Source organism: Leptosomus discolor, chromosome 2 (assembly GCF_034619465.1).
Source record: "Leptosomus discolor isolate bLepDis1 chromosome 2, bLepDis1.hap2, whole genome shotgun sequence".
In the NCBI taxonomy this organism is placed as follows: Eukaryota; Metazoa; Chordata; class Aves; order Leptosomiformes; family Leptosomidae; genus Leptosomus; species Leptosomus discolor.
The window spans coordinates 12,884,231-12,912,130 of record NC_141392.1 but is presented as its reverse complement, the minus strand read 5'-3'; the positions used below and the strand labels follow the sequence as shown (position 1 = coordinate 12,912,130).

The window sequence follows — 27,900 nt, the reverse complement described above, 5'->3', positions numbered from 1 at the left end:
TCACAAGCCATAGTCTTGGCAGGATGAGTCATTCTTCCGGTGACGTGGTGAAGCAGCTGTCTTCGTAGGCGATGGAGAAGCTGCACCGGGCAATTCAGGCCCACCTTCAGCAAGGGCTGGTGCAGAGGCCAGGAGAGGCACTTTCTTCCTTCCCAAGAAGCCAGCTCCTTCAAACCCCATTTTCTTTTTACTTTCTGCTTTGGCTTCACTCTCCTCTTCTGGTCCTCTTCTTTTGAGGTCCAGAGAACTCTCTGGCAGACGGTGACCCTCTGTACTGCAGCAGCCGCCTGCATCTGTTACGCCTGTGCCTCGCACTTCAAGCGCTGTTGTCAGGACTGCCTTCCTCTCAGCGGCACTGCCCTCAGCTGCTGCCTTCCTGGCCTCTGGCTGGCTTGGATTCCCATTTGCAGCAGCTGCCTTTTCTGTTGGGCTTTTGCTGGGTAAGTTAAAAGCCTGGAAGTCCCGGTAACTGTGAAAGCTCTCCGTCCGCCTGGCTCTTGCCAACAGGGGGCTTTCCCTGTACGGCCGCACAGAACCATAGGTGGCCGTTTCATGGATTGTTTCCTGGTGCTGCAACTGGAGGCTTCAAAAAAGAAAAACAACCAAGGATGAGAAGAGCAGATGTTAGGCTGAGAACAGCAGCCTGTTGTGCAAGCTCTGCTCCCGCCCATCACTGCCACTCCCGCTAAAATAGCAATATACTCGTCACAACCCCCACCCAAAGGCTTCCAGATCACTCACTTCAGATTCCCGTAGAACACTTTAATCTGCACACATATAAACCAAGAGAAATCGAGGAGTATGCGTGTGTAGTTCAAGACACTTCGGGCATGGAGTCGGGGGCTCAGCTACAGCATTCAGGTCACCAAAGCCCTCTTTGCCTACCTGAAGGGTAAAAGCTTTGGTGGCTGCAGCCAGAGCCACCCTTGGTCACTTACCTGGAATTAGACTCCCGAAGCCGGTTTGGCTGAACTACTGAGGTGGCAGGACTGATGTTGGGTGTGGCACAGCGAGATGTACTCAAGTCACACTGGTCAAGCAACTTGAGCAGCTCTTCCTCTGTGGGGCCTCCAACATCTGAAAGAGACAGCTCTTAATGCCCAAGTCCATTTACCATAGCCACGCCCGTGTGAGGACAGAAACAGAACCACACCACAGTCCTGGCATAACACAGCTTACCTTTGTCTTCACTCTTGTTAACCATGTCCATGGCTGTGGTCAGGTCCCACATCTGGATGCTGCCATTCGAATGCCCAGTGAAGAGGTAGCGGCGTGGCCGGGAGCCCATTCTGCTGGATCCTTCACATTCTCGCACAGTAAATGACGAGATGGTAGTGCAGTCCACTGCCTGGATCTCACAGATCCTACAGGAAGAGAAACCCCACGTTATCAAAACAATTGCGCCTGGCAGGGTTTGGCCAGTGAAGTCAGCACTGTTTTGATTTTCTGAGAAGGCACCAAACTTGCCATTAGAAAAAGACAAAGTTCCTTCCCCTGCGTGACCAGCATGCTGCTCAGCTGCAGACAGTACCTTCCCCATAATCCATCTCCAGTCTTACTACTTGTTTATTTCTATTAGGGAACCCCCATATACGTTGGATGTCCATTTTCAGTTTGTAATGATTAGAAACCTAAGGCTCTCACAAGAATGACAGCAACTAGCCCCTTCATATGCTAGACACTCTAGAAAACAAACCTGCAGGAACAGCACATTTAACCACATAAAAGATAGGCAAAAAATCCAAGGATTACAAAGCCAAGGTTCTCTGTACTGATAGGTTTTGTCTTATCACAATTGCAGTGTCACTTGACATGGCCAATCTCCATCTCTTTTTCCCCCTTTACTTTAGAAGCTTGTGTGGGGAGTAAGAGAAAAAGGACTCCCAAAACTAAACTGCTGAGCCAGAAACCACACCAGAACCTCACATATCCACAGTAATTTGTTTTACTGGCCCCCTTGTATTGAGTTTTTACCCAAGAACTGCCAAAATAAGTAATCTAATAAAACTCTCCACTACGTACAAATCTAGCTCGAAGTAAGAAAATTAAAAAAAGAAAAAACACCCCACATCAGTAAGCACATCAGTAATCCGCAGGGCTTCTGTCCTCAATTCAGATGCCAACAGCATTAAGGCACTAACATTTTCACCCAGATTCAAAGCTATTAGGCAAGAGATGCAAGAATAGTAAGAAGCATGGACCCAAGATGCACTATCTTTTCTGATCTCTTGCCATCTTCCTAGCCTAACAGGAAGAAAAGCAGCTGTGGTTATTTGGCAACTTTTTGTACTACATTGGCAGCAATGCAGTAGAATATGCTGAAGTCAAGCCTAAGTAAATAATTGTGTACAGCTGACCTAGAACACAGTTTCCCAGTTTTAAAGGTTCTAATATCTTCAAAGTCAAGTGCTAAGGAAGAGGGAAACTGCTTCCCCGTCTACCTTTGTGAGCAGCATAATCCCTGCCACCAGCAACTTCAAGCATTACTTGTAAAATTTAATGTTAGCACGGTACCATGGCTGAGAGTTACAGATTCTGTAGAAGCAAACAATCAAACATTTGTTCTGAGAGCTCAACAGGTGAGCCATCATGAATTGAGCCTCTGATACTGCATTTTTCAAAATGCCATTTGGCTTCTAGGTTATACTAGGTCATCAAGTACAGTTCTGTTAGTAACACACAGAGCTCAGCCAGAGCTGTCAAGCACATCGGAAGCTTGCTAAGATGCTGTATGCATCCTCAATGGATGGGAGACCCCACCACCTGAACATTCCTGCTCCTTCCCCACTTAAAACCCTCAACATGGAGGTACCTTTTGCCAGTTGAAGACAGCCTTACAAACAGCTTATTAGTGATGGGAACAACTTTTTGGATAAACACCTGTTGATCATCACGTTCACCAAAGGGTCCTAGAGAATAAAGAAAGATCATTTGTTTGTTTGTTTCAATTCCCTCACCCTCTTCCCCACGCACTCCTGAAGACCCAAACTCATATTGATACAACCACTGCAATTTAAAGCATCAGGACCAGGGAACCAAAGATAACTAATAGCTAAAAAAGCCATCCAATGGTTAGAAGCCTCTCGAGATACAGATCTTTTTTGTTCTTTTGTTTTAAAGGACACCCATTCTTGAGTTTCCTGCATGTTCCTGGAGGAACCAGCATGTCGGTACAAACCCTACATTAGGCCTTCATAGTAACAATAAGTACTTTCTTATTTTGCAGCTCCTAGCTGTCTAAAGGCTTTATCACATTTCTTGCCGTAGTACTGACCCCACGCTGTATTCACAGGGAATCCTGTTCATCAAAGGTTCATTTGCAAGGCTCAGACCACAAAGGAATCTAGACTACCTGTCTGCACCGATGTGCATTCCTTCAGGATCTTGCTATAGCACTGTGCTAGCACCGTTTGCCTCTGCAGTTTCAAGGCTTCAGTAAACTTTGTCACAACTTCAAAGTCATTTAGGAATTTTTCACATGAGCATCACTTAACCCCAGGTAACAGTGAACGGCAATTTGCTGTATACCCAAACCTTGCTATGCTCATCTGCTTTAATACAGTCTCCTGTGCTGAAAAAAGTGAAAGGCTACATCAATTTGCTCAAGGAAGAGACATAGTACCTGTGTTCCAAAGTTTTTCCTCCCTTCTTCTCACCTTCAGAGTAAGCCCTTTTAAGTGTACCGACTCTATACAGCCTAAATAGTGAGTAGTTCCAGGTGAATCTTACAGATCCCTGCCATCTTTGCAAGGGGAGAGCAGCATATAAGAGCTTACACCCATCAGCTGGCTTGCATGTTATAGGGTTGGAGGTCTGTTAAGCTTTTATGAGACCAGTGAATGTATAGTCTCTGTGCAGAGCGCTTGCGAGACAACCTACCAATGTCATTTCCAGAGCAGTAACTGCCATGACTCTCTGCTTCCTCCAGGGATAAGATTTTGAATGATGCAAGAGGTGTTGAGCCTGGCTGAGTTGAAATCATGCCCCGGAACCGAGTCACAGTCCATGTCCGTACATGGTTGTTATCCGCACAAACTAGAAAGGAAAAGACGTAAAATAACATTTACAAGGGATGACAAAACTTTTGATATAAACTTCTCTAATGATTTCTATACAATAGCTTTTCAAGACTGACTGAATTCTCCTTGATCGCTCAATGTCAGGTCACACAGCATCTCCGGACAACGATCTAACAATCTACAAATTGTCGTCTTGTTTCCTATTAGTTTTGTTTCTTCCCTCAGAAATTCAACAAACAAACGGATGCAGGTGGAACGCAACATTAAGGTCTGACTGAGTCAGCACCAGCGGCCTACAGGACACTTCATCCTCTGTGTGCAGATGCTAAGACAAGATGTCATGAGAGCAGCCTGGCTGCAGAACCCTCCTCACACAACAGTGCTCTTCTGTTTCATTCATCAGTTCCTCGGTTCTCTACATACAGGTACGCCCTTTCCTGGCACTGAGGGTTTAGCACCAAGTTGCAGGTGAACAGATGACCTCTGGGCTGTTTGTTTGCAGTATAACTGGATATCACATTTCCTGTTACTTTTTTAAAAAAAACCTGGGATAGCAGCAGAAAGTAAATCTGTTCTCTGCTATGCCCTCGTTAACGGATTCTGAACGAAATAGATTTTTACAGAGGGAGGAGTGACTGCATCTTCCCTGAAAGCAAGACACTTGCCTGCACGTAATATAGGACAAATAGGACAGCACAATAAACAATGGGAGACTGCTGAGATGAAACACAGACAGCCCTCTGAAGCCATGGGAAGGCTTTTTCTAAGGCTGAAGAGATGGTGCACATTTTGCTGCAACCCAGAAAGCTCCTGAAAGGCTGTTAAAAGAAGACAAGTCCAAAAGGACTTGCCCACAACAATAAGACTTGACAGGGATACATTTGTTTACAAACTCTTTTATTTCCACAAATGGAACCTTGGAATAAGACACACATGAAAGAGTTATTTCCTCCAGTTTCTGGTCAAATAAAATCTTGGCTTTTTAACTGCTAAAGGCTTTGAAGAATGCTCACTTTAAGAAGGGGATCCAAGCCAATCTAGCCCCTCCCCACCCCCAAACCTGTCCAACTCATTTCTATCACATGTGGGAACAAGACAAGTTACAAAGCAATGCATGCAAACACTTCATTGCTCAGGAGGAGAGGAGAACCACCAATACAAATTTGTGCACAGAAAAGATTACCTGACACAAGGTGTTTCTCCGAGAGCATGATCTTCGTAACAGGACTTCGATGAACTGTGAAGGTCTGAAAGAGCTGAGGCCCAGACCCAACTGTTTCAGGGTGCTGTACAATCACCCTCACTGCTCCAGAGCTGGTGCCATATGCAATCTCAATCCAATTGCCGCTTACACCTGAAGCAAGCAAGAACATGGTTGTTCCCCCCAGGAATGAAAGCTTGTCTTACTGGGGCCAGGGAATGAGGGAATAGAAAACAGTATTTCCAAGCCTTCACGGTAAGATACATGTTTATTTTAAACACTGTTTACTCTCTATTTTTCCCATGAACAGAGAGGACATTTTGCCACTAAAAAAACCCAACACTTGCTCGATTCTATGCTACGCTCTTCAACCCTGTCTTAACAGCAGCCTTCTCTCCCACTCTCTCCTCACGGTGATATGGTCATGTGATTGGTATTTCGTCACTCCTCACAGCGATGTGGTCAATACATGCCACATACCATTTATTTTTCTGCCTTACTGGGAAGCAAATGGGAAAGCAAGGCAAGAGCAGGGAGGACTATAGTTAAAAAGTGTCACTGTTATGTGAGCAACCACTCTCTCCCAGTCTGTTTGTTGGGGTTTTTTGGGGGGGTGGTGGGGGGGGGTGTTTCTTTGTTTTGGGTTGTTTGTTTCTTAATTTAAAAGACAGCTGCACTATTTTTGTGATTACAAAAGTGCATATAGACACAATAGCTCAGCATCATTCAGCTGCATATGGACATGGTTTTCAGTATATTGGTTATAAGGTTAGATACAACAGCAAGGTTGTCTCCCCCTCCCAGTTCCCCATGAACTATTTCAGTGAGTACGATTCATAATCCAGGTGCATATCTTGTGTAAAAGGCTTAAAACCGGCAAAGGTACATTGTGCACAAGCATTAAAATATGATGCATTATGTTATTACGTTATACACTAATATAATGCATGATGTACAAGCACATGCACATATACATGCAAGTACATGTACCTATTTACACATATGTACAGATGTAAGGGGTAACAGTTATGCCTAGTGATCATCATTCATTTGAAGATGATTAAATGAAGCAAAATTCATTGTTTATGTCAAGGGCTACCTTGTCTGCTTTAGCCCTGCTATGCAGCAACAGAAAAAGCCTTTCTTTAGAAAAAAGAAAAACCTGCGCCTGTAAGACTCTCACTGAAGACAGAGTGACAGAATACTGACTTGTTTTAGGTGTGAGGTAGACACTGAGTGCTGTTATAGCGTCATTGGAGGGATCATGGTACAATTCTGTCACTAGAAGATCATTGTCTTTCATTCGCAATGGGAACTTCTGCATGTCTGCGGGGAAAAGACATTTGTTTATTACTCTGAATAGACAGTTATTCTGAGGCAACTTAGACCAACTGAAGAGTTTAAGAAGAAAGCTGCTCAGTACCACCCCTGTTCCCGTTTCTTACCTATATAGTAGATAGAGCCATTGTTACAGCCCAGCAGCAGGAAAGACCCAGCAGTATCATAGCTTGTGATCGGAACAACATCCTGAACCTAGTGCAAACAGAAATGAAAAAAAAATAAATTTAAAAAAAAAAAAAAAATCAAGAAATTAGCTCACTACTATCTCAGTTTTCAGACATTTTCAGTACATTTTGTTCAAGAACACCTGAGTTTGGTACTGGTCTGAAGCTGTTGCACACGCACTCACACACACAACAGCATTAGCATTCAACTTGACGTACTGCCGGTAGATCCCATTCCTCTACCAAACCAGATCTTAGGTCATGATGTTCAGCAGAAGCACGCAGACAAGTGAGCACAACTGCTCTGGAAGATCCTTCTCCATGTGAAGACACAAAGCTTAAGAGTTTCGCAGCCAAACCACATCTTCCAAAGGGGATTTTTTTTCCAATATACAAAATGAGTGTACTTCACACTTTCTGCCCTATCCCTTCTTCCCTTTCTGACAACTCCTTACGAGGTTGCTGGGCAAAGGAACTAGATACTGCTTCTCCAAGCCTTCCTTGACCCCTAGTTGTTGTGTCCCTGTGCCCGCCTCTACACAGATCTCAGCCTCTAGCAGATATATAATGAGGGGAAAAAAAATTCTTGGCCCATTACAATTTCCCACTTCCAGTACACATCCACACCAAGTAAACTGGAAAGCAGCCATGTCATATTTTACTTAGTGGTCTACAATTTAAGATGAAAGATTAAGAATGCGTGCTCTTTACCCTCTAGGATCAAAAGGTGTGCTTATCCCCTCCAGTGGGACAGAGATTTCAGACAAATTTAGCTTATCTTAGGTATGATCCCCTATCTCAAACAATTCTTTTTTGCTTCAGCCCTGAGAAAAAAAAAAGCCAAAAGCCATTTTATCCAGAGCACTCAAACATGCACAAAGTCTTAATATTTCTCCTGTACTCCGTATGTTTCAGTCAGTCCACTTAATGACACTGAACACTAACTCAGGGAAATTTCAGCTCCTCATTTCTCTCTGACCAGTGGCGTCCTTCCAATTGCTTCAGAGACTTGCAAAATCATTTGCAAAATACCTACAATGGATCTGCTGAATAAAAGCAAGCCAAAACAACCAAAGAAACTTCCCCGCATCCCAAAGCACTAGCACTCTAAACCAGTAGCCATTCCTAACCTAATGATAATCTGCAAGCTCCTAAAATATATTCTACGCCTATTACTTAGCCTTACAGAGAAGGCTGCAACATGACTACAGCGTCAGCATTTTTTTCTTTTGGGGGGGGGGGGGGGGGGAAGGGAGAAAACAAAACAAAAAAGAGGCACTTTCCCTCCTTTCTCTGTTTAAAGAACTATGCCTCTCTCATGTTCACCCGTAATTCAGCACAGATCCAATGCTGAAAATAAACTGTTCTTGGAAAGCACTTGGATTTTCCCCATATAACTGATGATTGAATGACCTGGAGAAGGATCCTTTCCAATTACTGAAAAGAACTGCTATTCTTGATCTCAGTGCTTTCACAGTACTTTTTCAGATACAGCTATTGAAGTACCCTCCCCTCCCCACAGTCAAATTCATACTACACCTAATTAAATAAGGCATCTAATAATCTGGGCCACAGAACTTGGTTTTAAAAGATTTATTTTTTTTCTCAGTCTACTTTAATGAAGTAGTACAAAAGCAGAAAGGCAAGACTGCTAAGCAGTCTCAGCATCTAAGAGTCTATAGATCAAGGTGCAGTGCGCTCTCTGGTTCTATGGATCAAAGGTATATATAGAAGCTCTTCCATCTGCAAAAAGTTTACAAAAGTAATGAAGGTAGGGGCAACCCATCAGCTGATACACCACTTTACTCATCACCTTGCAGAAGGCATAACAACTGCAAGAAGGAGAGGTCTGAGCAAGAGGATCCACAGTGCTGCCAACAGCAGAGGCTGACTGGCTCAGAGAGATCATACAAAACAAGGGAGAATCCTTTCTTCTGCAGCAGAGATAGGAACACCAGAGTTGATTCAACAGTTGCACCTGCCAAGGTGTGAACTTCCATTAGGAAACAGAGCAACCCTATACACAGTCACTGGCAAAACAGGGCCAGTGAGAATCCTCACTTCGCAGACTTAAGTTTTTCTGTCATACTCTATTGCTTTATGCTGCCTCTTGTTCTGTAACACTAAATATTCTGCTTCCTTTAAGCTCTCCTATGCTAAGCATTTCATTACTGATGTATCTAGCACCCACAACCTCCTCTTTTTGTTGCATGCAACTGAAACATTGCCAGAGGAGTAAGTACTAAGGAAACCATCTCAGCTAGTCTGCTCAGATCTCCAAGATGGGAAGATGATGTGAGAACCAGAGGCAGAGGCAGGAGTTACATCTTCAAGGTGTAATACATCAAATACAAAAATCACAATGTAAGGAAGGATAGCTTCACACAAACTAACCCTCCTTAAAGTCGAGCTTAGAAAGGCATCAGGAAAGAAAGCCTGAAAAGAAACGAAGTTCTTGGTCTGAAATGGGGCATTGGCATATTCTGTTCTTCAAAACCTCTCTCACTGCAGCAAGTATGATTACATCCTAAGTCCAGAGCTATGAGCAACTTATGTATTTCATAAGGAATTTCAAGGTCAGGAGGTACAACTCTGCCACCTAAGTCTTTATGGGGTTGTTAAAGAACAACATGTTCTAAAAGGGAGATGAAGACCTATAGGAAGATGTGGGTTTTTTCTCTCCTTACCAACAAAAGAGCCTGAGGTGCAGAAAACACCTTGAAACTGGTTAGATTTGCGTAGGTTTTGTTTGTTTGTGGGTTTGGGTTTTGTTTGATGTTTTGGTTTTGTCTTTGTTTGGGGGTTTTGTTTTTCGGGTTTAGGACATCCTGGCATATAAGCCCCTCTTAAAGATTTTCTACTCTTCAACAAGAAATGCTTTCACCAAAGGAATGGTCTATCAAACTGAGGAACTATTAATGTGATCAGAAAGATTTTTATGGCTCCCCTTTCTTTGGAAACAAAGATGGTGAATGGGACATGGGGTTTTATTCCTTATGACTTGCTCCTTTAGAAAATATTGTCAAATGCCTCCCCGTCACATAGCATTAAGCTGTCTCTTATCAGAAGATTTTGCAAGGCATCAATACAGCTTTAAATAACGTTTTGTTTAATTCAAGACCATACTAACATGTCTGTGCCTGCTGCAGCAGCACTGCTATCCCATGCTTACTATCTGTGTTATTTGTTAGCATGACTGTCACTTAAGGGTTGAATTAGTCAGCTAACAGTGCAGCAGCCTCAGGTCAGTTCTGCCTCTTGAGATTTGCAAGGCAATTTCGGGATTTTTATTGCGTCCAAGTTTTGTGCCACAAAGATGTACATCTGGCTGTTACAAGCTTTGTTATTCACATGAATGCTTGACTGTTTTCTCAAACTCATACAGACTCCAAGGATCTCTCTATTTAATATGCATTCTGACAACAGGAATAATGTCAGTGCAGCCAGAAGCATCCACATGCAAGACAGACATCTTTTTCAGCAGAAATATACATGGTGCTTTAAAGTCTCCCACTGTAAAACAACTTGTGAGAACCCCAGATATCAGACTGCCTTCTTGTTGTCATCTTTCAGATAGTACAGAAATTGCCGGCACACATTCCCCACATTTTTTTTTGTTTCCTATGATCCTAGTGAATTTTTACAGAGTTAGTAATCCACAAAAGAGTTTAAATATATACACACTTGATATTTAAATCACACCACATCCATTGATTTGGAAGTCTAAAAAGTGCTTGGTAGTACCATCAAACAATTCAATATTCTGCTCACAAGCACAATACTCAGGTACCAAGGTGGCAAACTCCGTAACACAAGTCAGGGCTGAAAACCTTGTGACAAGCATTTCACACATGATTTTAGATTATTTTATTCTCTTTTTACTAGAAAGACATACCAGCTTATTAAAAGTGATGCAGAAAATTGAACACACCTGCCAATGTTGAGTCACAGCATTCCACACTCCCACTTTCCCTGTATGGCTTGTAGCCACCAACTGGTTGCCAATGAAGAAGAGAGCATCTACAGGGACTCCAAGGCTGAACACTCCTACAAAAAATGAAGAGTCTATGAAGCTCATCTAAAATAAAGAGAAAAAACCAGTAACAATGGACTCTCTCCACTATTATCACATCACATTTATTACAGTACCAAGTAAAGAACAGCTAAAACTGGATTTGCAGTATGCTGAGGTACCATTCAAGCAGGAAACTGGGTTCCATTGAGTTAAATGGCAGCGTGATGTCATCTCTGCTCATGCAATCATTACTTGGGAAGGAGAAAGGAGGCAAGAGAAGGAAGAACAGCCCACGCAAAACATGCATTCCTTATTTTGCTGCAGCCATCAAGTTCTCAAATGGCTTTATACATCCTAAGGCATTAAACAATAAGTACAAATCTTATTACAGCAAGCAGGACTTTTTTCAGTTGTTTTGTGGTTGTTTTTTTAATATGTGACTACTAAGTATCATTTAAGAAGCAGTAATTTCATCGTCTTTGTTAGACAGCGAAGTTTGTGCCATACTAGTTTGCAATTACCTTCTAAAGTATTACAAGTTCTCATTGCCTTTTTTTTTTTTTTTAAGGTCCAATCAAATAGACATAGTCTGAAAACATTTGAGAAACTAAATACCAAGAACTAAAGCTACAAAGCTTCATCCTTATTCTTGGGAAGAGACTGAACAGCCCCAATGTGACACTACTTGAAGACATTCAAATTTCTCCTTTAGCAGAAAAATTTGAGGCCAGAAAAATAAGCAGCCTGAAAAAGCCTCTTTCTTTCTTTCTCTTTTCATCTCCAGAACTTTTAAGTTTGGTTACAGTCCATGAGTAGCACAGGCTATTAAAAAACTAAGCTATATAGGGAACCAGTTTCACCCATCATCACATACTATTTCAAATCTGGAAGATAAGACTGACCAGCAAATGCTGGCCTTCCAAATACAGCAAATGTGGCATCAAGAACATTTCACTGAATAAAAAAACCCCAAAACTCTGCAGAACATGACAGGCATTCACTACTATGGTTATGGTAGGCCTTAACATCTGAGCTTTTCCTCTTTTTAGAGCTTCCTAGTCTCATCATAGATCCAATATGAATATTTTTTTAACTGAACTGCAAACTTGGATAGCATACTACATTCTGTACTATTTATTGTACCAAGTATTTAAAAGTTCTGACAAACTAAAACATCTGAGATGATTTCCAAGTTTGCCAGCTATGAAGTCAGCAAACCAGCCCTGTAAGTAACTCAGTTTGTAAGCAATTCCAGGCTAAGTTTTACTGCCTGGTAAGTAGAAAGGTCGTTGCTACTGGGGATACATTACAGTACCAACTGTCAAGCTTCACTCACAAGTTTCCTATTCCATACTGCTCACTACATATTTGTATTACTCTTCACTAATATATTTTAACTGCAGCAGACAGATGTCTTCAAAACAGGAGTACCCAACAACTGGAAAATTTCTTTATTGTTTTGGACCAATTCAAGTGAACAGAGTGCCATTCCCAACAAAGAAGCAGCCCTCTGTTACACCCCAAGAAGAAACCTCAGGAAGCTCAATATATACTTATGTTTTAATTAGGATGCTAAACTGTTTTCCAGGGCACAGTACAATCATTTGACGCAGATAAGATTCAGCAGTACAGGGCACATGAAAAAGGCAATAATAAAAAATCCACAGAAACAACTACAATTGATTACTCCAGAGAAGGATGAGGTTCAAGGAAATCAAGGAAGACAGCTTGAATGGTCTGGAGGAATTTGAAGTGTCAGTCCTGCTTAGGCTCAACAATCTTGAGACCGATCCACAGGGGAGACAATGCCATACATAATGACAGGCTCTTGTCTTAAGGGTCCCTCTCAGTAAAATACTGCTTACAGCAGCAGTCCGGCAGCAGTGTCTTATCTAAGTAATATTGAAAGGAAAGAGAGCGCTCTGGGAGAGCTCCATCACAAAGATGCCAGCCCACACAATTTTCTAAGGATGGTGTTGCCAGGCTCCAACGACTGTTTGGAACAAGTAGTTTCTCTCACAAGATGACAGCAATGTACTATATCTCTAACACAAAGCAGGACTGCGAGCATTTGCCACTACAAGGAAACAAGACAGCTACATTCAAGTTCTTACTATTAAACACAAGCACATTTTAGGTTTTTTTACACTAAGCAACATGACTTATTATCCAAGAGAGAAAAGGTGCATTTTGGTCAGTGGTAGTCAGACTAAAGACTCAATCCTGCAGGCATGTTCTCTCTGCTCCCCCCCGCCCCAAGTAGCATTTCCTTTGTTCAACAAAGTCACTTCAATGCAGTACAGCCTGTTTAGCAAAACTTTCTTTCAGTTTTGTTGCCATGTTCAGTTAACAGGCTGTTATCAGAACCTTATGACATTGGCATATTTTGGAGTTTTTAATTGAAGTAAAAGTCCACTTATGGGTTTTGTGTCTCTTCACAATTGATTTCAAAAAAATCCGAGACGTTGCTTCACGTATCTTATTGCAAATCCCAAGGTAACACGAGTCAAACCAGAAAATGCTGGAGGAATGCAATAGCATAGTGCTTAAAGCAATGCCCATTACAAGAGCACAGCTGTCATGCTAACTCTTCCCTGCCTTTAAGATCTGGTCAAGGGGAGTATAACAGAAGAAAAGGCTTCTCAAGTAGAACATTTACTCCCTGTTTAATAAAGATATTTCATATTCAACTGTTAGACACACCTTCCATTTTATTTTTTCTTTAATACTCCTCATTTTCTGTTTTGCTGACCATGATTATATACAAGAACTCTATGAGTCACAATAAAAGTCTACAGCTGCATTATCTCATGCAAGACCTTTATCTTTCCCCATCTTCAAATCTGACTTGGTGTTTCCACTCATTCAAGCATGAAAAAAGTGACAGCCATTAACATAGCTAAAAATTGCCTGAGCATCTTTCAAGTAAGCTCTTCCTTTTAAAGGCATATGGATCAAAACTTGAATTTGGTCATTTTGACTTTAATTAATAACCACATTAATTCTCATGACTTTAACTATGGAGATACATCTAATAACAAATTAACTCAGCATTAAGTTTCAGAGAAAAGTGCCCACATAAGGAGGCTGCTGTCATACTTTGTTAGCAGTATCCACTGCCAGAGGAAACAGACATTACTGGCATAACAGCAGTTATTCAAACACCAGGGATTAGGCTAGAAGAAGTTCCTAATACCATTCCCCTCACTGCCTTCAAAATTTGCCCTGTATTTGAACAACAGTGAGTCAGACAAGCCATCAGATCAGTACCGAGGAATATTTACTTCTGAAAATGTCTTCTTGCTGTTTCTAAAGCCTCCTTAACTGTGTGTCCTTCAGTGCCAAGGTGTACAAGCAGTAATTCCTGTATACTTAGGGCAGTGGAGTGCATTTTTTCCCTATCTAGACACTCAAGTTATAAAAAGAAGAAATTTTCATCTTCCAAATTCTATTTATGTACTACATTTGACAGAGACCTGAAATTTTTTAGTCATCTCCATGTAAAAATACGGCTTTAATAAGACAAAGGAAAGAAAAGAGCAGAATCTCTCAGTATCTGTAGCTTTTCATCTCAGCAACTTAGTTGCTTTGTGGTATAGCCTAGATTCAAATGGAAGTCCAGGGAAAGTTTAACTCTTAATTTGCATCTTCACACAAAAACCTCAAACTGAATAGTAATTAGTAGTTAGTATCTGTTCAGTAAACAGACTACTTTTTTATTCTCCATCTTTTTTGATCCTGAGAAAGGACGACTCTAGCATGACAAAGAAAGTTATTATGCTCTGACAGGTTGCTGACTAGAGCTTGTTTTCTCACTTTATGAAAGTGAATTCTGAACACTATGGATCATACATACCTCAAAATAAGGTCACAGACTGCTTGCTGATTAAACACATACACACACACAAGAAAAAAAAATCCAGGCAATTATAGTTACCAATTTCACTGCCACTACCACCATCTTGAATGCTCCACAAGATTATGCTGCTCTCAGAGGCAACTGCAACCATCTTATCCTTGTCTCCATGAGGTCCTCCGACCACCTTCGCGTTAAGAGCCACTCGCTCAATTGTCCAGTCCAGATAGGGACTCGTGAACACCTGCTGCCACCCAGATGACTCTTTGATTCTGGAAGGGCAAGGAGGGAACAGAGAGCAGAAGTTAGAGATTCAGAAACAGACAACTCAGTCTAAGCCTGAACCAACAGGGATGATGCACTACAGGCTAAGCCACAAAACTTCAAATTCTAGTTAAACACTATAGTCTAAAAGAGCTGCGTTTTTTTTTTTTTCCTTGGAAGTCTGATAACGCATATTATTTCAGTGCTTTGCAGATACTAGAGCTCTGTGATGGCCTTTTTTCTCATATAAGCACATCTGATACAGAAGTTACAAGACCAAGACAAAAGCTCGAGCTAGACACATGCTAGATAGTGAGGTTCAGCACAAGACTTTAGAAGAAATCCCTATTAAGGCAAGGTATCTTATATATCATGTAAGACACCCCCTCACACCCTAGCATAAAGCTGTGCTATCTAGTTGCATTTTCTGTTTATGGTATACTGGAAAAAGATAATACTGAATTGACTATAAGCTTTATTTTTGCAGAATCATTTGCCTGTGCAATTTTAAAAGACTTAAATTGTGCTTTTCAGGCATCATGTATCTGATTTAATTGCAGGCAATAATTTAGATACTTTGTAACTGACCTAAAGCACAGTAAATCTCAGCAGTCAAATTATATAAATGTTAACGTGGAAAGCAGAAACATATCTAGTATTTTTTGCCATTGTTGCCATTCTTTCACTTCAGCATTACATGCTGCCTGGAGCTGAAGCACCACAGATCACTGTGCTCTACCCATACAGCATGCAGAAGTTGTAGTGAAGTGACTTAAGAGCAGGACTGCAACAGCCATAAGCCTGTCTCACAAGCTTTATTATCAAATTTTAAAAGACTTCTGTCACACTTCAAAGGACAAAAAAAAAATAAAATACTGTCTTTAGGATGCACTGTGCCTTGCTGTAGCTTTTTACTAAAATAAGTATCTTAAGTATTTTAAATAGTATCTGTTACAAGCAGCCTAAAAGGAAGTCACAAAACTAAATACCTGAATATATTTAATTTCTTACTGCATTGATTCACTACAAATTACCACTTATTTTGAGAAGTGATTCTGGCTAAAATTCAGATGTTGCACTTATATTAAAATACTACTAACAAGAATCTTGGTATTGCATCATTTGACTGCATCACAGCAGTACCAGATAAGCAAGCTAGATTTAAATTTGTGGGTAAAGGAAAGTAGTTTTAAGTATATGCTGTCTCCTCAAACACTAGATATTCAAAAAAGTCTGGGCAAATTCACCTGTCAAGCCATAAGAACCAGAGAGGTACCAAGATGCAATACAGAGGGGGAAATAAACTGTTACCAAAAGCTGTATAAGAGCAAAATGGAGCAGGGAAAATTCCACCACTGTATTTCTAGAGTTCCTTCAAGTTCCAGAAAATAAAAAAAAAAATCAAAACACCACAAGACTGCTACCTTGAGTCACTATGAAGAAAAGCAGCATTTTAAATTGGCATTTTGACCTGCGCCCTCTTACAGCAACCATTCAAGTCTGACATGCTTCATCAAAAGCATCACTAATGATTTAAGTTCAATGGTAACAAGTCTCATTAAGTAGATTACCAAGCAGGAAAGAGGCAGAATGTTTCATTTAAATTGAGCTAGCATCCAAGGAAAACAGTCAGAGATAAAATCCTAAGGAGGGGACAATTAGCATGAAGACAATTGCAAATCATTGCCTCTTTCTCCAGTCAGACCATATTAAGCATAATTGAAAACAAGAACATTAAATAGAGCAAGAGAAGCCACATTTAGTACAAATTAAAGCAAAACAAATTGCAGTGGTGAATACAAAAGAGAAGTTAGACGTGATTTAAGTTAGTTTAAGCAAGTAAATTAGTATTCTACAGAGTGAAAAAGGCAGCAAACTATGGCTTCAGCTTGGCAGTAACCAGAAAGAAGCTATTCACATTATACTCTTTATTCTCCCGTCTGTTTCTGAACCACACTATGACAGAAGTGCTCAGATTGTTTTTGACAACACCTCTTGTTAAAACATTGTTTTCCACTGAAAAGACAGCCACCAATTAAATCAAGACTAACAGATGTAAACTGAAAACAGCTTCTGTAATATGAAGGTGTAACTTATCCTCACCTGATCTTAAAAAATAGCCAGTTTGTTTACAAGATATTTAAAAATACTTTTCAGCCATCCAGGTGAAGCAGCAAGTGCTTACAGTTCTGTGAAGCCAAAAAACCCTGAAGTTTAAGACAAGGTACATCACTTATGTAGCAAAAATCCATTAACTGCTTCAAGTTCTTTAACAGTCTAACTTCACAGACTGTCTTCAAACCCATATAGAGTAAGCAGAACTTTTAAAATTAATCTTTCATTTAAAACCCTGCTTTAAAACAGGCTTTTGAAGCAGTTAAATTGGAGTCCATTGCTTTTGCAACAGCATCAAGAATTGACATCAAAGCAGCAAATCTGAGTTCCTATCAAGCAGTTTATTTGCATGAATAAAAACAGCAACTCATCTTTCTAGGAGCAGACTGAATGCATGTGACCTCCTGTCATTTCAGAGTAAAGCAAACTTTCTGCTTTGCTCATAGTAAATGATTGTATTTTTTTAACATTTCAGTAACCTGAGAAGCAACCATATTCATACCTGTAGCAAACAGCAAAATGAGCATAGGCAGCTACTATCCAATTGTGGTGGCCAGCTACTATTAGGACTTTCCGTGGGTCCACAGGAAATCCTAAAGACAACAACAAAGCTCAAGTCAGTCAAGTGATGCACATTAGAAAATGAGCAGAGACATCTAGAACAGGACAGAGCTCTCTGCTAGGACATGCAACAGAAAACTTTGATAATGAAATATCTTAAGAAACATTTTCAGATAGATTCTAGTGAGCAATATTACTCCTCACATTTCTTACAGCTATTACACAGAAGGGAGACATTTCATCTCAGTCACTACAATGCGAAGTGGTCAGCAGGAGAAAGAGGCAAATGCATGCCCCAGTTTTAAAGCCTACAAAATGGCTAAAAATTTGAGGATTGTTATCAAATAAGAAACAATGCTCTCTTTTGTAGAAGTTCTTTCCAAATAGTTGGTGCAACCCTGTATTATTGTTCCAGACTGTTAAACTGAAGTTTTCAGTATCTCAGAATACCTATAGTTCCTCCATTTATTATCCAGTGGGAGCATGCCTGGTTTTGATCTATAACTAAATTAGGTTTGGCAGAAGTGTTGGATGGCATTGGAAAAGAGTGGTTATGGCATTTCCCCGCGTTAGCACTCAGCCTTGATATGCTAAGGAACTAATGCCTGAAGACTGCATCTTCTGTCTCATTTTCCCCAAGACTTCCCTCTTCCAAAGCTCAGCAACTCACAAATAAGAATCAGCCATTTATCTTTATACCCGGATACAGATTCCCCTTTTAATACACTCTAGATCTTCCTAACGCTGCTACAATTTACACAATTATAACGGAAATACGACACTTCTAACAGCACCATTTTGCTTGCAAAGTCAAAAGCTGGAAAATGACAGAATTCAAGCCTATCATTTATGGGGTTTATATATTTTATATGGAAAGTACTCTATACAGTCAAACAACTGAAGACTATCTTTACTCTAAAGACTCGACTCTTGCAGGGCAAGAGAGGCAGCAGGAGCAAGAAAGAAGTGCAAGAGCAGGAAGGAGGCCCTGAACAAAGACCACAGACTGGTCTGTCCGTTTTTTATCCTGGCTTTAGTACAGTGTAGACATTTGTGTAAGGGGCCATACTAGGACTGCATGAAGAACTTTGATTTGCTTTCTGTCTTAGCCTCATGTCTTGATTGTGCAGCAGTAATACTGTATAGGGAAAAGTGTCTAAGTAAGTATTCAGCAATGTAAGTTCAGGCAAACATAGAATAACAGACTGAAACTAGAAGTAGTCACTCATTTATCATCTCCCAGTTACAATCATCTTTGCAATTTGTTCTGGTTTTAAAACTGACATTCCTCACCTAGCCTGACTGTACCTTCCCCAGTACCAGCAAGTGTAGGTTGGACTCCACCTCCATGAATCTCGCTCTCGGTGCAGTTTTGACCAGTTCTAACATCAGCCGGTGGCCCAGCAGCATTATTTATTTTACGGTTAGGAATGCCTATAAAAGAAAAGAGATGTTTTGTCCCACTCCATAAACTTTAGCAAAATAACAGATACTTATTCAGTTTCAAAATACAGGATGAATACCTGTGCACTTTGATCTAAACTCTAATGCATATGCTGTAAGAATTAGGCAGTATTGTAACACTGAAACAGAAAATGCTTTTACTCTCTACGTTGACATTCACAACCTACAGAACTATCTCCAGAAAAGTCGTCAACAATTGGCTAGATATCCCCTAGACTTCAGGTTAACACATGAACTGTGTCCATCTCTATAGAGAAGTAAAAACCTAACAAGTATTCATATGGTTAAGGAAAGCTTATCTGCAATGATTTGTCATCTAGACATAGGGCACCTAAAGTAACCACACCTTCAGAAAGGAGAAAGCACTCCATGCTTATAGCATTTAACCGAAAGGTACTTGAAGAACCTCTGCTACCAAACACAGCCTGCTTAGTATGAACATGCCCACAACTCCCTGCTCAGCACTCTAAATATGCCATTTCAAACAGCATACAGATAAAAGCCTTGTTTTTGAATCAGAACAATGTTTAATTCAACCATTCACCTTAATCTTTCCACAGGAAAGCCTCCTCTGGACAGTCTGATAGCTAGAGTAACTACCTCAGCCAGTCACCCCCACAAACTAAGGCAGTAAGTGACTGCAAGCAACATCAGAGCACGAATACAAAAATACCTGGAGGAGGCAGGTAACCATGAAAAAGGACACTGCCACAAGATGAGCGTTCCAGTTCTTCACACAGTAGCAATCTTCTCACTAAGGAGGAAAACCAGATATGACCACAGTTTTCACTTCCTAGGAAACATTACATTATTTCAAATAACCTTTTGTATCAGTAAGTTTGAAAATCTTCAGGGTCCCAACTGCCTGTGACTTGTAAGTGGGTCATTACTACAGTAATGAATGAGATGACCTCATATTAAAAAGGAAAGTTACCTAAAGGAGTGATTCCATAGAATTCAGCTTCATGTCTGAGAACATTAATACTGACTCCCCTAGAGAAAGAAAAAGCAAAACAAAAAAACTTCAAATCAACAAATAACACAAGGACAATGCGAGCCAATACCCTGAATATAAATACTTGCATATAACTAGATATTACACAGTGTGAACATCAAGCTACCCAATAGTTTATAGAATTACCACAAATGCATTCAACATGTTGATGTTTGAGATTTCAAAGTTATCTTAATGCTAATTATCTTTCATTAAAATAAGGATACAGAAACAACAAAGAAATACATTGCCAGAAGTGGTTTAAATTACAAGAATCCACTAACAAAATACAATGCTAACATTTCTGCCTCCACCACACCACACACATACTCCAGACATGGCCCCAAACCTACCAGTGAGCCGAGTCTTATATGAGGCACCCAACTAGAACCGAACAACCCTAATTTGAAAAAGTTTCCTAATGCATCTGATTTAATTTTCATTTGAAATAATTAGAACTTCTTACCGTAAATCTAACTCCTTTGTGCGAAGAAAATTTAAAATGGGTGCAAATGCTGCTGGATCTCGATCAATAAATATCTGCAAAGAAAAACTGCTGTACTTTAGCATTACTATGCAGCAATCATCAACTGAAATGCTTTTTTAGGCTGAGCATGGGAAAGAGGAGTTGAAGATGGGGCAGTCAGCAAACAAACATAACCCAGAGTTTCTGGACCTCTCCTTTGCTCTCATTATTGTTTTACCATCCACTAATTCAACATTCTTAAAAGACATACATACAAACACTGCTGCAAATAGATGACACTTAATAAATGTGTTCTTCAAGTTCTAGAGTCTCCAAAAAGGTCAATGGGTACTCTCGCTTTCTATCGTGCGTTCAGAATGTAGTAAGTGTAGTAAGATCTCAAGATAAATTTAGACTTTTTTTTAATTAAGTCAATTACCATTACAACTACCTCTACACTTTTAGCAAGGTACTTGTGTGCCTTACCATCCCTCAACAACATTGCCGTAACTATAGTTTCCCGTTTAAGAATAGCATGTACACAGACTGAAACGGCTATTTTGCTATATATATTTGCCAACAAAGGCTACATTTCTGTGCCAGTATTACTGAACTACATATGTAATAGCTGTCCAATGAAAACTACATCTCTCTGCAATACAGCAAGTAGCAGTTATTCTGTTTAAAGAAAGTACAGTTGCTGTCTCTGCATTGTCTGTACAATGCAAAATGAGCACAAAATTATGCACATTGTTCCAGTTTCATTTATCTTGGAATGAAGATGAGAACCAAGAAACCCAGAGATGTCCCCAGTTTTCACAAAAGTTTAGACTGACTCTGGCAGTGTAACTTCTGTTAGCACCCACAGTGAGTAGTCTTTAGGAGAGAGCCTAACTGAAAGCATAACATTAAATTAATGAGTTATCAGTAGTAAGTTTATTACTCACAGCACCAGTTTCATCCTTGAGCGTTGAAATTCTTCCACTCAGCAAACTGAAACACAGGAAAACCTCATTAGATGTCACTCAGAAATGTACTAACACCAATACAAGACAAAACCAAGCAACACTCACTCAGTTTGCTCTCTCTGTGTATTGTCAGTTGCATTTCGGTAAAAGAGTGTAGCTCGGCACAGAGAACTGCCATGGTAGGGCAGAATGCTGGGGGGAGCGAAGTGTCTCTCCTGAACAAAGGAGTGATGCGTGCACGCCTAAGGAAAGGCTAAGAGCTGCATCATAAGGACCTTCAGATTCCCAAAGAAAACAGACACGAGGCCTAGCCTGGAAGAATGGAAAAGTCTTCCCAGGCACCCAGAGGGCTGTGTAGTTTGTTACGATCTAGTAAATCAGTAAAAGCTGCTAAGCATAAAGGAAGAGCAAGCAATCCATTCTGGAAGGACTCACTGGGCAAGAATGGGGTGAGGGAGTCTTTACACAACTTTACTTCAAAGTTTCTCTCCCATCAGATCAAAGTACTTTTGTTCCAGACCCGTATAAAACACAACACCAAAACCTTGTTTTACAGGTAGGAAGCAGACTAACTAACATCAACAGTTCTATTTCAAGATTCCATCAGAGTCTGGATGACAATTACCTCTCAGATTTTCCAGTACTGGATGACTTTCAGAACAACCTCCTTAGATAATATACTTAGTGTTGAGAGACTGGGCAGTAGCTTGGGACTTCCTTCTTGTGCCTTTCCTTCCATGCCTCAAAGAAGGTGACATTTCCCTGGCACTGTATTTATCTGAACTTTTCAGTAAAACAGGAGCAGGTAATGCTGGCTACGTCAGAAGCCAGGCTTTTATTGGGAAAGAAGTCTACAGTACAAAAATGACATGTAAGGAAGCAAAGTTGCCAGCCTTTAGATTTTCTTTTATGTGTTTAGGATTAACTGGTGTGACAGAGGTACAGCAACTACAGCACAAAATTACTAGGGTTCAAACAGTAAGCAGCACAGCTTACAGAAGTAGCAATGGTAGCGAGATAGAAGTTAGCAGAAGGATGTTTAACAATTCAAAACTTCCTGTACCACAAGTTGAAACACTCAAAACATTGAGTTAACTCAGGGTACAGCAATAACTCAAAAAAAACCCCCAAACATTAAAGGCAGCTATTGTGTATGGTCAGTAAGATCACAATAGCCGCAGTAATAGAGTCAGTGGCATCTCCCTTTCCTGCAGATCTGGAACCTTATTTCCACAACGCTCCGTCTACAAAGTCACAACTCTTCTAGCACATATAAGCTGTCATTGCATCATTCACAACAGAAGACAGCTTTTGGGTAACAGCTTATTTCAAAGGAATCTGTCCCACTGCTTGAGACAGGGGAAAAAGCATTACGGAAAAAAAAAAAAACACCACACCAAAACACTATTTACAGCATAAATTAGGAACTGAGAACATAAATGTTTTTTTAAAATTACTGTTAATTTGTCTTTGTTTAATGTGATGATATATTACAAATACCTTGAAAAAAAGGAGTCTGGAATCCACATCAGTGTTTGTCTTGAGGTGCTGAACCTAGGAAACAAAGTTACAAGATTAGAGTCAGCTGTAAAATTCAAAGGAAGTCTGCTTTATCAAAATACTTTCACTTGTCCTACAAAGCTATCAAATGTGTTTGGGAAGTCTGAGAACCTTTAAATGCCTGCACAGAGTCAAAGAAGTTGCACATTCTTTGCACATACTGTCCTTGAGCATGAGGCAGGACTGTCCAAAGTCTACAAGAGTGTCATTCTTTATATGTTTGTAAAACATTGCCCCAAACATCCCACAGTTCTGCTTCTCATACTTTGTCAACGTTAACATTTGAAAAAGAAAAAGACAAAACAAAACAAAAACACATACACAGAAAAAAAGCAGCCACTACAATGTAAGTTTATTAACAGTGTGCCACATTTGTCATTAACTGCACGTTACCCTTACTTAGGGCTCAAAAGGTGCTACACAGTGCACTGCAAAAAACTACAATAAGCTTCAAGTTAATATTTTACAGTAACTTTAATTATTTGCTATTTTGTTATGCGGGCCCTCTTAAGAGGCCCAAGGTCCCAGAATAACAGTTAAAAGTAAGAAAATACTTACTCTGAATCATACTGATATTATGAAATAATATAAATTATAGTATTATTTATAATGCCAGACAGTATTTTACATAATAAACAACTATGAAGTCCTTTATACTTTTTCTGGTTTTGCTTTCACATGAAGGAAGACAACTGGAATGGCAGCCTGGGACAATGAGCTCATGCTCCGCAGCAGCTCTCTGACTGTATGTATCCTCTTACTAGTACCATGACTAAGAAACCTATGGTGACCTCTTAATGGGAATCAAAAAAGGAAATGCAAAAGTATGATTCCATGACCACTTTGCACATAGTACACAATTACATTACAAAATATTTTTGGAATAAAAGTACTTAATCATAATTTATCTGGTTTTCACTGCTTGTATTTTCCACTTTTGGAGGAAGAAAAAGACATAAACAAAAGCATTACTTCATACCCCTCAAGAGGCAGAAAGGCTATACGGAACTACTATCCTGCATAAAACGTGGATTGCGTAGCTTCTTGCTGCAAGTATAACAATGACAAATCTGTTCTTAACAGAAAATCTGCCGTATCAGCATTCTAAGCACAAATACACACAAAGCCTTTTCTACGAAAAAAAAAAATTAAAAAATGAAAGGGAATCAAAGCAGTTTACTATTTAAATGGGGAGTGAGTTCTAACTATATTTGCAGTTTTGCACAGCTTTTATCATCAGTCATACAAATCACTACCCTCCTCTAAGAGTAAGGGATGATTGATTTATCTATATTATAGTGTGTGCATAATAGAAAATACGAATTTTATCTGAGATTAACCAGACACTGCTTGTAACTATGGAGATAGATGCAGCATCACCAGTCAGCCCTTTTAAAGGTCGTCACAAGATAAAAGACTTTTACTGTCTGATACTTTAAATACTTTACAACTTTGAGTTAGTTTTGTGTTTTTAGGGAAAAAAAAAAAAAAAAAGAAAAAAAAAAAGAAAAAAAAACAGAGGACTTATGGTTTCCCAGGAAGGTGTGTATAGGTCGAAACATATGGAAAAAGTACTAGAACCACAGCTAACTGTCATCTTCTGTAACACCGAATGATAAATGCTAAATTAATTCTGAAGCAATAAAGGAGTCTGCTGTGACCATAAGACATTCAAGATCTTTGAAAAAATGTTTGAGGATGCAATAAACTATCTTCCCGATAGGCTACAGCACAATTTCTGACCTGGAAGCACGTTTGCATTCAGGCACGTAAGTGACAGTCAACTACTCAGAGGTGTCAAGATTCAAGTTTTGTTGGTGTTTTGACCAGTTGGGTTCCACTCTAGCATTTCCCAAGTCAGCTGAAGAGCTTAGCAGCAAAACATTCGGGACTAGAAGGTGTGCCAGAACAAGCTACACAATAAGGAGGACAGAAAAGAGAGCCATCAACTGATTCCATGTTTGTCTCCTTGCAATTTTATCAGTGGGTTTAGATAGCACAAGGATTTTCTGTCTGTGATTTAGCACTATGGTACCTGTTTAGTAAGCAATACCACATACTAACATGTACTTTACAACTTTTAATACATATACATTAATCTATGTAAACAATGAGTCAGAGTCCTCCTTTCCAGGACGCAGAAAGAAGTCTAGCTAGCAACGTTTACATGAATAAGTGCATCTGCAGCTCCATGCAGCTAACATGCGGTCAGATAGGCATCGTATGAAGAAAATGAGGCAAACCCAGTACAATATCCTCAAATACTCTTAAGCAGGTGGCAGCCTAGAGTTATTTTAAAGAAAATATAGGCAACTGGAAACAGACATAGTAAGCGTCAATTATAAACCAATCATTTTCATAGTCTATTGCACTTGTAGAGTTATCTTAGAACCAGAAGGAGATAAAGAGTCAAGAGAAGTCACTAAATTTGTTACAGTAATTTCACGCAAGAGGCTTGTGCTCCCAGCAAAGGAATCCAGAAAAGCTGAGACCAGGAACCGTTGGAGCAACCGCACACAACAGAGATGCTCTGGCAGTCCCAAGGAGCAGTGGGAACCTTGTGTCAGAACATGGAAAGCCTGGGTCTCTGTACTAGATGCTCCTAAGTACAACTACTGTCAGACGAAGGAGAGTGCCAATTTCCTCTTCTCATACAACTCTACACAAAACTAAGAGGTTCAGGTTTCCAGGAAGGGTAACAGGAACTAATGAAGAGGAGGAAACATGTATAGTATCGCATGCTCCCCTCCATTTGCTGTCCAGATCACCTACTCCACTGTCAGCTTTGAGTCACCCGCCTTTGCAGGCTGAAAAACCTGGCTCAGATACATTTTTCAAAGAATACAGACACTACTAGCGAAGCTGAACTTGCAGAAGACCAAAATCTCTTACACAGAGGTACTATTACACATTGTCTCCCTATTAAAAGGGAAATGCCCATGCACACATTTTCTGCGCCTTACATCCAAATGATATCTGTTGAATAGAATCTAGACCTTCAACTAGATATGAAATACATACAGCTGCTAGTTTGCCTTATTCTTCATACCTCTCTGTGTAGGCAAGCCCTCTGAGGATGTGTATTTCTTCCCTAATTCATGCCCTGTACATAATTCTCTGTTCTCTGCAGAGTCACTTAATAAATAATATGCATTTAAAATTATGAGACTGAAGCATCTCTGTGATTCCACTTGTAACAAAAACCTAAAAGATGAACAGGCCTATAATTTCAGAGACAGAGTTCACTAAAGAACTTTACTCAGCATAACACAAAATCTGGTCCAAGCCAACATCAAAGTTATCCTGAAAGCATTATTACAGGCGAGTTTTGCCTATGCAAGTTACAAGCAGCTTCTCTGGGCTGAACTAGGTTCTTAATGTCTTACTATAACAAAGGAATTTTGCATCAATTTTTATGGCAGCCCTTTAAGAAAGGCTGCAACATACAGTTAGTTTAATACTACAAGTTGCAAGTTCATCTTCCAGGTAATGCAAGAAAATTCTTAAAACAGTAGTAGTAGTAGTTCCTACTACTTACAGCTGGTTTCGTGTTGTGCGCAGCCTCAAGAAGACACATTACTTCAGTTTCCACTAGCTACAGCAATCAGAATGATTTCACTCCTGAGCATTCTGACAAGAACATTTGCACTATTTATCACACAGACTCTAACCACAGCTGTCCCACAATCCTGTCGCAGCTTGCCAAAATGCCTACACACGCTATCTTCCACACTTCAAGCGTACATTCGAATACAATACAATTCTTTATTCTGGTTGATAGCAGCAGTATCACACCAACCTTTTAGATACCTTAGTCTCTGAAGCTGCGAGACAGGCTGATTACTAGAAACCTATGGATCTGATGGCAAAGCCAAGCCCTCCGTCCTCTACTCCTAAAGCGGCAGTACACTCAGAGAGCCCACCAGACAAGACGCATAGCTGGAGCACGTATCCAGAAACCCCAGACACCGCAGGCAGGCACTATGCAGGGCTGCCAACACTTCCCCTAGCTGCCTCCAGGTACCCCTGGCCCAGCCCCCCTGCGATAAGCTGGGTGAAGCTTTCTCCAGGCCCTCCCGGAGGCAGCACCACGTCCAGACCACAGAGCCCCGGCGGACCGCGCTGGAGCAGCCGCCGGGCCGGCTCAGCAGCCGGCACGATCGGGCAGCGCCTCCCTTCGGGCAGAGTCCCGGCAGGGGCCGGCCGCACGGAGCGCGGCTCCCCCCCCCTCGTTCCGGTGCCCGCCGGTGCGCGCTGGCCACCACCCGCCGCCCCGCGGGACCGCAGCGGCCCGCCGGCGGGGCCCGGGGCCTGTCGTCCCCCTCCCCGCACCCTCGCTCACCTGGTGCCGCCCACGTTGAGCTGGATGATCTCCCCGCTTCCCGCGCCAGCGAAGCCGCCGCCGTTCCCCGCCATCTTCCCCGCCGCCGCCTGCTCCAACCGGCGCCCGCCACCGCCTCCCGCCGCTGCCGCCGGAACCTCAGGGTGGAGGGAAGCAGCGGCGGGGCAAGGCGAAGGCGGCGGCGGGGAAGGAGGAGGCGGGGGATCGGCCAGCGGGCCCGCGCAGTCCTCTGCGGCCGCCGGCGGGCAGGGCAGGGTCAGCGTCCGGGCAGGCTGCGGCTCCGCGGGCGCCCCGCCACTCAGGCCCGGCCAGGCCGCGCCGCCTCCCCGGTCGGAGCGCAAAACGCCATGGCAACGCGACAGCACCTGGAGGAGGAGGGCCGGCGCGGGCCAAAACGCCCCGAAGTGTGCACCGAACGGGCACTGCTGCGAAGAGGCGGGGAACCGCCCCCCCCCGGCAGCGGCGGCTGGGGCGGGAGAAAGGAGGTCACCGCCCCTCGGGGGCAGGGACGCGCCCGGAAGGGGCCGGGTGTGCCTGGCGGCTCCCGAGGTGGGCTGTTCCTGCGAGACG

At 41.4% G+C, this 27,900-nt stretch overlaps 1 protein-coding gene across 1 annotated transcript; it reads right to left on the bottom strand.

Moving 5' to 3' along the window:
• KCTD3 (potassium channel tetramerization domain containing 3) lies at nucleotides 1-27,404 on the bottom strand. Its single transcript, XM_086460627.1, has 18 exons — nucleotides 27,331-27,404; nucleotides 22,929-22,982; nucleotides 21,408-21,453; nucleotides 20,461-20,534; nucleotides 19,935-19,993; nucleotides 19,674-19,754; nucleotides 18,830-18,970; nucleotides 17,478-17,568; nucleotides 14,678-14,868; nucleotides 10,657-10,772; nucleotides 6,666-6,753; nucleotides 6,430-6,546; nucleotides 5,203-5,373; nucleotides 3,880-4,035; nucleotides 2,813-2,909; nucleotides 1,180-1,364; nucleotides 939-1,077; nucleotides 1-583 (listed from the first exon to the last, which is right to left on the bottom strand). The coding sequence occupies exons 1-18, from the start codon at nucleotides 27,402-27,404 to the stop codon at nucleotides 1-3; spliced, it is 2,463 nt and encodes an 820-aa protein (XP_086316753.1).
• Between the last annotated feature and the right edge of the window lie 496 nt (nucleotides 27,405-27,900).